The sequence below is a fragment of the Mastigoproctus giganteus genome, chromosome 5 (assembly GCF_048544385.1).
Source record: "Mastigoproctus giganteus isolate SK-2022 chromosome 5, ASM4854438v1, whole genome shotgun sequence".
Taxonomy (NCBI): Eukaryota; Metazoa; Arthropoda; class Arachnida; order Uropygi; family Thelyphonidae; genus Mastigoproctus; species Mastigoproctus giganteus.
The window spans coordinates 164223389-164235895 of NC_143579.1; the positions used below are offsets into that span (position 1 = coordinate 164223389).

The 12507-nt window shown below is 37.3% G+C and overlaps 1 protein-coding gene across 1 annotated transcript in view; it reads left to right on the forward strand.

The window, feature by feature from the left end:
- The window catches only part of Nelf-A (Negative elongation factor A), a 152136-nt gene that overhangs the window by 102941 nt on the left and 36688 nt on the right, over positions 1–12507 (forward strand). Inside the window, exons 7-8 of the mRNA XM_090374701.1 lie at positions 6029–6135; positions 8723–8837. Of these exons, the coding sequence (XP_090230827.1) occupies positions 6029–6135; positions 8723–8837 (222 nt within the window). The remainder of the gene's footprint in view (positions 1–6028; positions 6136–8722; positions 8838–12507) is intronic.

Consider the following 12507-nt stretch of genomic DNA (forward strand, 5'->3'; position numbering starts at 1 on the left):
AGAAAACTGGAAGACAAAGGCGGAGATGGGTAGATGAAATTCGTGAGTTTTCGGGTAGTAAATGGATGGCCAGTGCTCAAAACAGAAGGAACTGGAAAGTTGCTGGAGAGGCCTTCATCCTGCAGTGGATTGAAAATGGCTAATGATGATGATGTCTTCCACTTCTATCTATCTATGGTGTTTTGTTTATTTTCTTAAAATAAATATGGTTCACATTCGTTTTCAAAAGTGCACTGATGACATTTTTAGGCTAAACCAATGGCAGGAAACAACTTTCTCATTGAGAAATAAAGCAGTTGGTTAAACAAATTTTAAATTTAGAAATCCTAAAATCTAAGTAGTAACAGCACAGGCCAATTTTAACATAAAATTCAAAACTTTAAACTCAAATAATCTCAAATGGCCTGCTCTCTCTCTCTCTCTCTCTCTCTCTCTCTCTCTCTCTCTCTCTCTCTCTCTCTCTCTCTCTCTCTCTCTCTCTCTATATATATATATATATATATATATATATATATATAGTGGCAGAGCAAAGTATTTCCATGCCCCAGACAGAAAAATTTGGCACCATGGTCAGGGTGTCTGCTTAATCTGGCACTGGCCATATGTCAGTATACCAAGATAAATTGATAAAGTTTAATTCCTGAAGTCAATGGTATGTCTCTGGTGTGGATTAATATTGTAAAGTGTGATACACTGTATTGTATAGCTATGCGCGTGGTTTGAAATGTGGTATTTATTAATGTTTAACATTAATTTTTTGCAAATTAATGTTCGTATTTTCAATTGTATTGATACGTGATACTTGAAAAAAAAAAAAAAAAAAAACTCATACACCCAGTAACTCGTAAAGCATGAACTGCATGTACTACATACAGGTCTGGAGGCCTCATTTTAGGAAGAATGTAGAGCTGCTGGAATGAGTACAGAGAGGGACACGGAGATTGGTGAGGGGAACAAAGGGTTGCTGTTACCAAGAAAGACTTAAGTTCTGCATATTTTTTTTTTTTTTTTTTTTTATGAAAACCCCAAACATTGCAGCATCTGGACACTAGGCACCTGAGAAGTGATCAAATTGAGGTATATAAGGCCTTGAATGGTTTCAGCAAGCTTATTGCTGATGGGATTCTTCCTCTTGCTCAGATTACTCACCCGACCGGACATAAATTCAAATTGAGGAAACAGTTGTAGAACAGATGTGCAGAAATTTGCCTTTAAGCAACAGGTGGTTGATTGTTGGAACAAACATCTTCTGTTGTAGTGGTGGTCTTATGACTTAAATAAGTTCAAGGCAGAACTAGACTAACATTTGGAGTGAATGGATGGGTGAAATGGTATGGGTTTTTTTTTTTTTTGGGTGATGCTCTATATAAGCTCACTTTTTTCCATCTTATGCCTCTACTAATTCTGATGCTAATATTACAAAAAGCAGAGAGTATACTGTGCATATCATAATAGTAATTACGATCGTGGCATGTGATGCAAGAAGGCAAGCATATGAGCTTATGTAGCATCAGCCAAAGAAAATTCATACAACCATTCCCTCTAAATGTTTGTCCAGTTCCTCAAATTTATTTAACCTATCAACTTCCACAACGACAGATAGAGGTTTGTTCCAGCAATTAACCACCTGCTGGCTAAAGGCAAATTTCCGTACATCTATTCTACAGCTGTCTTTACTCGAGTTGAATTTGTCTCCTTAGGTTCGTAATATGAACAAGTGGAAGAAACCCATCCCAATTCAGCGTGCTCAACCCATTCAAGGCCTTATGCACCTCAATGAGATCACCTCATTATTGGCTCGGCACTCGTTAGTTTGTTGCACAAGGAGTTGTCTTCTTCAGAAATGCTTCAAGAGGCTTTTTTTTTTTTTTTGTGTGTGTGATGCAAACTGGAGACTAGGACTACGACTCCTAGTAACTAGGAGACTCCTAGGCACCTCTGGAGACTAGGCACCTCACAAGTGCCTAGTCTCCAGCTGCTGCAATTTGCAGAACTTAAGCCTCTCTTGGTAATAGGATCCCTTCATTCCCCTCACCAATCTTGTTGCCCTTCTCTATACACTCTCAAGCAAATCTACATCCTTCCTAAAATGAGGCCTCCAGATCTGTATGCAGTACTCGAGGCATGGCCTGACCATTGCCTTATACAGGCAATGGTCAGGCCATGGTCAGGTCACCTCCTTCTAGCAAAATTCGTGTATATATCATTGACAAAACCCCTCTGGCAGCCTGTCTGCATTGCTCAGAAAACTTCATATCTGACTGTACAATTACTCACAGGTCTTTTTATTTTCTACCACCTTAAGTGTAGTACCACATTGTTGTTATGTTCCTCTGGGGTTACTTCTACCCATATGCAGTACTTTGCATTTGTCAATATTAAACTTCAGTTGCCACTTCTCAGCCCATCTTCCCAAATTTTCTAGATCCTGTTGCGGTAGCACACTGCCATTACTGTCATAACAACCCTGCCAACCTTTGTATCATCTGCAAACTTCGACACTAAGCCTGATATACCTTCATCAATATCATTGATAAGTATACAAAACAACAGTGGACCCAACACCGAACCCTGTGGGACTCCACTAATAACATTAGTGCACGAAGAGCAGTGCCCATTGATTACCACTCTCTGTCTTCTCCCACTCAACCATCCTTTTATCCATTGTAGCAACTTACCCTTAATACCATTCTGCTAACAATTTGTACAGTAGTCTTCCAAAAGCTTTCCTGAAATCAGAGTATATGATATCAAAATTATTTTTTGCATCCAGTTCCTTTGTAACCACATCATAATATCCAATCAAATTTGTCAGACAAGACTTTCTCCTTAACAACCCCATGCTATGTCCGAATTAAAATTAAATTAAATTTTCTGTTTATACTCCGGCATGACAACCAAGTCAGTAGAGTTTACAATAAATCGTTAATACAAATATTTATCGTATTTAGTAGTCACGGGCTTGAACCCCGGTCCACCCAAGGAAAGCATGCTATGCACTCTCGCTCCTGACCACTGGGCTACATCAGGCCGTTATTGCTGCAGTCTTGTCTAGATGATCCTGCAATGCATCTTTAACCAGTGACTCCATTATTTTACACGGAACAGAAGTTAAACTAACTGGTCTGTAATTACTTGTGTCACCCTTCGATCCCGCTTTGTGAATTGGGGACTCATTTGCACATCTCCAGTCTGTGGGGACCTCCCCTCCCCGAATCCAAGGATGCTCTCATAATTATGGTTAAGGGTTTGCTTACTTCCTTTGCCGCCTCCTTTAATATAAGTGGATAGATCCCATCCACCCCAGATGCCTTTCTTATGTTTAACTTCAATAATTTCTCCTCCACTTTGCTCTCAGTTATTACAAAATCATTAAACACCCTGCTACAATTTGATAACCTTCTGGCATTTTCAAACCTTAATAACTCCTCATGTGTGAATGTAGATGCAAAATACTCATTCAGTTTGTTTGCTATCTGAGCAGGATCATCAACAGTTGAACAATCAATATCAAGTGGACCAATCTGATTCATCCCATTCCTTTTAGTGTTTATATAAGTAAAGAAATCCTTGCTGTTTTTGTTAGCATCCTTTGCCAAAGATTTTTCATAATCTGCCTTCACCTGCCTAACCTCCTTTGTGACTTGATTATAGACTAGCTTATACCTGCCATAGGCTTCTGTGTGGCATGGTAATTTATATGCATCCCATGCATTTTTCTTCTCTGCCACGAGTCTCATTAGTTCATTTGACAACCATTTAGGCCTAAACCTTGAACAATATTTCTTAATAGGTATATCAGGCTTATTAATGAAATTCCAGGGGTATACAATGTGTGTGTGTGTGTGCGCGTGCGTAGGCAATCCTCGCATGTTGTGCGAGGATTGCCGCAATTTATCAATCATGTTAGAGTGAAACCACGTTTTGATAAACACGGTTTCACTCTAACACGGTTAGAGAATTTTAGTAAATCTTGCATAACAGGGTATTTTTGAGCTTTTGTGTGGGGGTACCCTGCTATTATGTTGGATGTTATTCCACTCTTTTTGAATCCCTGCTGTTGACTCGCTAGTCAAAAAAAAAATATTGAGAAATCCTATTTTATTTTTTGGAAATCCCCGTGTTATGTTCTGTTCTATTGAACTTGTGGAAAAATCTAGATTTCAAAGTTTTATTACTATTGGATAGCACACAAGGCCATCCAAATTTTTTTTTTTTTTACTACCACCACAGTTATATTAGGTTAATACAACTTCTTTCATTCAGCCATTAGATCAAGACATTATATCCACCTTTAAAACTCATCCTATCAGAAAATCGTTACAATAGATTTTGAAAAAAAATTGATTCCGAATCTATTGAAGTAATGGAGGTATGGAAACACATCTCAGTTGTGGACTATATCAGAACCATAGCTTTATCACTGAGACAATTAAAACCGTCAACGGTAAATGTTTGTGGAAAAATGTATGGCCAGAGTCAGTTCTTTCAGGAAATATGGTAGAACCGGCAGGAATCGGTATGATAGTAGAGCTTGCTACGTTGGTAGGAGGGGAAGGTTTTGATATGACTACTGAAGCCCTCATGGGTAGCACAGTTGAGCAAATTGCCCTCCTCCCCACACTGGGTGCAAAAGACCTGAGTTTGAATCCCGCCAATGATAGGAGGAACTTTTATGGGTCTTTTTCAAAACATGGCTGAGTTAGTCAGGCTCAGGCAAGAGTAGCATGGGTTTTTCTTCCAGCAAAACAGAAAATCGACCTCAGGACACACGCAATTTATAGACAATATACACAGAGTAACATGGCTTTGGTCGCCTATGTTCCTAAAAAAAATTTAAAAAAAGAAATATGATTACTGAAGACGTTCAAGAATTACTGTTAGAAAAAGAGGCTGGTGAAGCAGATTTGTTGGAAATGCCATCGGAGGTAAAACCAAAATCAATTCAGAGGATGATAGCACAGATGAAAATTCTAAACTTCCAAATTTTACACTAAAAAGCATACGGGAAGGCATAAAGTTAGCTGAGCAATTAGAATCTTATTTTTTTAATGCAGATCCTTGAATGAAAGGAGCCCAAAGCTCAAAAGGGAGCTTCAAAAAATCTTGTCCATACGATGAAATTCAAAGATTTATCAAGCAAAAGCAACAAACCCAGATTACTGATTTTTTTAAAGAGAGTAGAAGATACACGAAATCTAGAATGGTGGATTTTTGTTAGCTTTTGGAATGTAACCCCCTTTTTGTACTTTTTATTAGTCCTGTATAACACGGTTTCGCACAACACGAACATTTTATAGGAACCTAACTACTGTGTTATACGAGGGTTACCTGTATATATATATATATTAGGTCAAAGTTCCAAAATTTTGGGTGGGAGGCATTATCAGTAATTAACACCTAACTGTTATTGTTGTTATTTGGGTTTTTTTTAGGAGCATTAGCAACTAAGACCATATTGCTCCGGGGATATGCGGTGGTCATTCCCTGACCTTTCTGCATCCTCCATATTTGGTAACACCTAACTAACTGGCTAGCCATAGTTCTAGCAGTTGTTAGTTTGCCTATTAACATTTAACAATAAATCAAGTTAAGAGATATATAAATGTAAAATTTAAAATGAAATTGAAAAAATTAGAGGTTTAAAGTTAGAGTAGAAAGGGAATAAAGAATAGTGTAGAATAGGGAATTATTAAAGAATAAATCTAGAAAATTGGCAATACCTGAGAAGGATTAGGAAAATAACTAAGAAGAATTAGGAAGGTAACATTCCTTCACATAGCCGGTCTCTCTGCTACTTCCTCTGCTACTTCCCCGAGACAGTATGGCTATCTGTCTCGTCCTTTTGACGAGACAGATAGCCATACCAAATGAATGACTCATGCATACCTGTTTCTGTAGTCTCAATAGCAGTTTTGCTTACTGTTTACTCATGTTTAGTTTTGGATGTCCTAAAGTAATAAGCCAAATAAAATTTAATTGTTGATTTATTTTTAGTTAGTTTAGTTTTTCTTTTTTATTTAATTAGAATCTGAAATACTAGATCAGAAAAAAGAAAAGGATGGCCTACTAACAGCCCAGCCCTCAACGCCTACTACACCAGACTATGCAGCTGGCCTTTTTCCTTCTTCACAGGTAAAGACTATATACCTTCCCTTTTCTTCTTTCTCCATTTAGTTAGTTATAATTGTAAGTTAATGTTGTTTATACATGCAGTGTAAATTCTTAGTAATGGCTTGACAAAGCAAGAGTGGTCATTGAAACTGTTCAGTTAAACTTCAGTTTAGTAACTTCAAGTTAGTATTAGCCATATAGTGGAAGGAAGCTACAGGCTTTTGATGCACTGGGAAAAAAAAAAAACCTAAATAAAAATAGAAAATAAATATACAAAAAGAAAAAATAATAATAAAAAAAATAAACTACCTTTATGTTTCCATCCTCGCATAGATAACTATCCATGGAGATAACTTACTACTGTAATTAACAACTCACTGGCTAAAAGAAAACTGGCAATCCAGTCTAAATTTCTTTTCTCCTGTGTTTTGAATTTATGGCCCTTAGTTTTGGAATAATTTATAAAAATAAAAATTTTGGGTTCATTTACTATCCTCGTCTTGTAAACTTCAACAAGGTGCCCTTTTAAGGTTCCTGGTTGCCGATTTCTGTAGCCGTTATATGGGTTCCCTTTACAGATCTCAAAGTGTGTTGCCTGTCTTTGGACTCTCAAGAAGTTCAGTGCCTTTTTTCAGGTCCCCATACTTGGACATGGTATTTCAAATGCAATTTTGGAATAGTGTGTCCAAGTAGAGATTTCTACAAGTAAGCAGATATTTGATAAATCATCTCCACTGTTCAAAAAAATTCAAGTAGAGATCTCTACAAGTAAGCAGGTATTTGATAAATCATCTCTACTGTTCAAAAAAATTCATGGCCATTTGTATTAACCCCCAAGTCCCTTTCTCCCTCTACTGTTTTAATTTAACCACACACGAAGTGTATAAATTATTTTGGAGTTACCATTCCCCATGTATAAGAACTTGCATTAAAATGTAACTGCCACTTTTCTGGCCATCCACGAAGCCTATCTAAGTCATTCTGAAAGTGCTGCTTGGCACTGATCATTAACTACTCTCCCAATCTTCACATCATCTGTAAATTTTGACATCACACCCTCTATACCTCTGGTGATGTCATTTATGAAAATTGGAAACGACAGTGGTCCCAGAATTGATTGTTAGGGAACCACTCTTCCAACAGCAGGTCAATCTGAAGAGTAACCATTAATCAGAACCTTCTGTTTCCTGCCCTGCAGTTATCCTGCAGTCCATCTTAGAATCTTACCAGTGATTTTAACATGTTTCAACTTTTACATAACTGCTCATGAAGGACTGAGTCATAAGCTTTGCTAAAATCCAAATATACATTGTAAATATTATTTGCTGCATCCAGTTCATGTGAAGCTGTATCAAAATAGCTAACCAGGTTAATTAAACATGATTTTCCTATAATAAAACCGTATTGTGTAGCCCTTCAGGGGCAGGGTGCGGTATGCCTGTCTGTAAAATCTGATTGGCCCTTAAACTCAAAAATTATAAAGCGATATTTATTGCACCAATAAAGCATTATGTACATTGCAGCCTGCCCCCTTCACTGCCACAGTAGTTCTGAAGTTGCTAGAATGTTATGAAATCTAATAACTATACTGTGTTATTTATTTTATTCTTTTTATCATTTGTGTAGAGTAGAAGAGAATTTGAAATTTTCATGCTTTGAAACTTTAGCTTATTAGGAATGCTGTGGTTTACATGCTTTATTTGTTCACCACCCTTCTTAGATGCCATTATGAAAAAAATGGAAACAAAGCGCTTGGTAGAAACTATAGAGTAACACTGTAATGGGAGAACTTTACATCACTTCTTGTTGGCTATACTGAATGAGTTATAGCATTGTAAGTCAAATTCACACCAAAATTTCTCATCTCATGCATGTTTTGCAAACTGGATTCTATCCCCACAGTATGTTAATATACATTCGCTCTCTCTTGTGACATGGCACATTATAACCATAGTCATTTTTGCACCATAAACCAAACCTTCCCCCCCCCCCAATTGCATTAAACCTTAGGGCTACTTATCAAAAGATTTGAGAATGCCAAACCATGAGGATGGTATCAAGAACAAATTGACTTGAGACTGGTTGGTTTCACTTTCTTCAGTGATAGGTAAAACTCGTAGAGGAAGTGATTAAGAATGCAATACAGGATCATCTAGATATAAATGATATTTGCAAGGGAACGTAACATTGTTTTATAAAGAGTAAATTGATACTTAACTAACCTGATAAACTAAAGACTTTATGAAATATTTTACTTGTTTTTACACCTGCTCCCACATGAGAGTTTATTATATAAGCTGTAGCATATTTGTGGTTTATGGGAGGCTGCAGAACAGAACTGCTTGCCCATTCACTGCATATCTCAGATCAACTGTGTCCAAAATGTCTAACTGTACCTGGTGCTAAATAGTAAATATTTAGAAAAATAGATCAGTACTAAATTCAAATAAATTGGTTTAGCTACTTGTGCAAAATTTTTAATCCAATATTATTGAAAATATGTAGTGTTAGAGATTTGGTTTTGTACTTATAATTATTTTTACTATACTGCAATTTGTTCAAAAGTAACTATTCTTCATCATTAATTTTTACAATACACTCAATTTAGCTTCCAACACCAAGCATTCCTGTCATAACACCATCAACAGGGACAGCAAGCTATGTTCCAGCAACTTCAAATTCATCTCTTCCAACAGCTGTTGGTGGTTCAACCACACTACCAGGTAATTGATATGAAAATAACTTATCTTATTTGGTTTTCCTTCATATGGTGTATTGATTTCGGCTATAATTTGAGTTAATGACATCTAATTATTCTCTAGAATAGTTAGTTGTTAACAATAGACTATTTAAGAGAATAATCTATTGTTAACAACTCTTAGAAATTACAGAAAAGAATGTAAGATATTGACTAAACTTGTTTTGTAATACATGACTATAATGATTTCATTATATTTCAGTTCCTCTGAAGCATAGCTTTGAGGCAGCTAAACTTGTTCCAGCTATCAATGACTCGCTAGCTAAAAGAAAACGTCCTACAATCTAATCTAAATCTCAAGCCCTGTAATTAGAATTTACGACTCCTAGTTCTAGAATTATTTAAAATAGTGTAAATTGTATTGTGACTCTGTAAAGGCCAGATTTATGTAGGTTAGTGAGGGTAGTATTAGTGTGGGGGATTGTGTTGTTCATCCGGCCTCAGCCTAGGGGCCTGTGTTTTCACACAAAAACATCTAGGTTACGTCCAACCCCACAATAAGGGGGGCAGTAGGGAGTGTAAAACACTGGTGGGGCAAACCCTGCAGTAATCAAAACTACAGACAGGGAGAGAGCTCGGTAAAGAAAAAAAATGAAATGAAAGGTTGAAGGTGATGGTGAGAAGGCAGGAAGTGGGGAGGAGATTAAAGTAGTAGTAGTGAGAAAATGGGGGCAGTAGTAAGGGTGCCTGCCTGGTTGAAAGGGAGGGACAGAAGAGGGTCTCCTGGGGCAGAATGCCCATCCTGCCTCGGGGTAGGAGTTCACAGATGATAGTAGGTTACTCATTTGGCAAAGGGGGCACCCAGGTTGAAGGAGGGGAGTGAGAGAACAACCAACCCAGGTGGTAGGAATGAAATTCACTGCCCTCCCCACACCGGGTGAAAACAGCCCAATTTTGAATCCTGCCATTGATGATGCAAGGAACTTTTATGGGGGTTTTTCTCCCAGAAACTTAACATTTTTCATTGAGCAAACACCCAAACCAACCAGGAAATACATCAAGTTACAGTCAATATATGTGGGTAAATGAGGATAGATTGTTCTTGGGTAACAGTAAAATGTTAGTTTTTTTATGCACACTGGATAGTTACACTATCCATCCAGTTACATAGTGTAACTTGCAGTTTTTTAAGCTGCCATTTACACTACTTTCTTGGTGAGTGGTTTCTTCTGCTTTTCATTCCACCCAGGCAATCTAATAAACCATCGTAGCTTGTTGCACAAAATCTGCTGGCTGTCATATCATCATTTAATTTGTTGTTCTTTCCTTGTAGAGAGCCCATCACAAAATGCAGGTGGCAGGCCCTCTAGGCAATTTTTGTCATAATATGTTCTAGGCAAGGCCAGTAAAATTGGTAGGAATGGTTGATGCAGACAGTAGAAAACACCTGTTATAGTGATAGCATGCATTGTCTCTTTCTAATTATCAGCTGTTTTGAGAATTTGAAGGTTTGGCTTTTATCTGTTTTAATTTTCACAACCAGATGTTGTGTAGGAGATTAACACTCTCTATAAATGTTATTTGGTTCTTGCTTGACCAGTTCTCAATCACTGGTTGTGAGGAACTACCATTTCTCTCTTCTTAGTAAGATGCCCATTGGATTGTGAGTTTTCCAGTTTTTTGCATTAGTATATATGCAGTGTATAAGTGTTTCTTTTTATGCCAATCATCTGCTGTTAGATGCATAATCTAACATAATCTGTATCAATGAGTGCTGATGTATCTAGGGAAGCTCCACAAAGAAGTTAGTTATTTCTCTTCGGTTCGGACATCTAGGTGGTTCACATTCATTGCTAATGTTACAGCAAATAAAATCTGTGCCTTCTCTAATATTGGTAAGCCTTGGTGGTCACCAATTTTTTCTATACTTTTGAAAGTAAAACATTGAGCTTGTTGTAATTATCATAGAAGTTCAGATAATTTGTATGTGTCTTTTGTGTTCGCATGCACTGAGTTTGTACAGGTCAGATAATCTGCACTGTCTCAGTATGTTTTTCAGAAAGCTATGAGTTGGAAAAGAATTTTTTCTAAGGAAAAATCTACTGAAAATATGGATAATTTTAACCTCCAAGAATGGGCAAACTGTTGCCCATTCTTTTAACCTCCAAGAATGGGCAAAAATTCACACAAATTTTGTTGGTTGCGTATCTCAATTTTATGATGCATGCCTCCCCCGTTATGTGCCGTTCACACGCCATGATTTTTTTTTAAGCTGTGAATAATAAATTCCCTGATATGTCTTTACTTGGTCCTAATTCTACCAAATTCTTTTCTAAAATTGGAATCTACTTCATGGTGAAGTTATGTTTCAGTTATATGTAATCTTTTGTTGCAGACAACTGGTCAATCCATTTTATAGTCCCAGTTCTGAAGGTAAGAAACCCAACTACTCCCATCACACTTTCATCCTATTTCTACCATAAGTACTTGATAAAATTTTGTTGCCACTTTCTAACCATAAGTTTTCAACTTATCCTGTTTGACATGTGAGCTGGTATAATCAACATGGCAAAAGAAACATCTGTCATTATCTCTGTCTAGATATTACTATGGCATTTGATATTGTAGTTGTCCAGTTCTATAACTGAGGCTTTTGCAATTACTAATGACCTAGCACAGATTGTACATTTGCCTACAAGAATACCGGACAATCCTAATCATACAGCCAATACGCTTGATTCTCACAAACAACCCTTCTAAGTACATGGTCGAAGTGAGAGATCCTTTAAGCACTTCAGATCACAACTTGGTGATTTTGTCTTCTCCAATGGAACCTTTATCTCATGGCTATTCCCAACCTCGTGTTGTTTGGCGTTACAAGAATGCAAAATGGGATGACCTGCGAGACTTCTTTTCTTCTTTTCCTTGGTCAGATTACTGTTTCAAAACTTCCGATGTCAACATTTGCTCAGATCGTGTCAGCAAAATTATTCTTGCAGGAATGGAATCCTTTATCCCACACTCCACTTTAAAATCTCGTCCTTTATCTAAACCTTGGTTTTCCAATAAATGTGCTAAGGTTGTTCAAGAGAAGAATGTTGCATATCGTAATTGGCTTGTTTCTAATTCTTCAGTTTAATTTTCTGCCTATACCAAAGCTGGCAACAATTGTAAAGCAGTTATTAATCAGTCCAAACTAGAGTTTGAACAGGCTAAGAGTAGAAAACTTGCTTCTTGCTCTAATGGTAGCCCGAGCATTCTGGTCTCTTGCCAAAGCTATTGGCCGCAACTTTTGCCCATCTCTGCTCCCACCTCTGTCCAAACCAGATGGTTCTGTTATCACTTCAGCCAAGGATAAAGCTGACTTGCTAGCATCCCATTTTTCTTCGAGCTCATGTATTAATGATCTTGGTAAAACACCTCCCACCATTCCCAACACGCTCCATTCAATGCCTCCAGTGGTCTTCCGTCAAAAGATATCAGAAGGATTTTGATGAATCTTGATGCTAAGAAAGCTCCAGGTCCGGATGGTATTTCTCCACTTGTTCTCAAAACCTGTGCTCCTGAACTTACTCCTATTCTTTGCCGCCCTTTTTCACTTTCTTATTCCAAAGGTGTTTTTCCTTCTGCTTGGAAATTTGCTCATATCCAGCCAGTTCCTAAAAAGGGTGACAAATCCCTCCCATCCAATTATC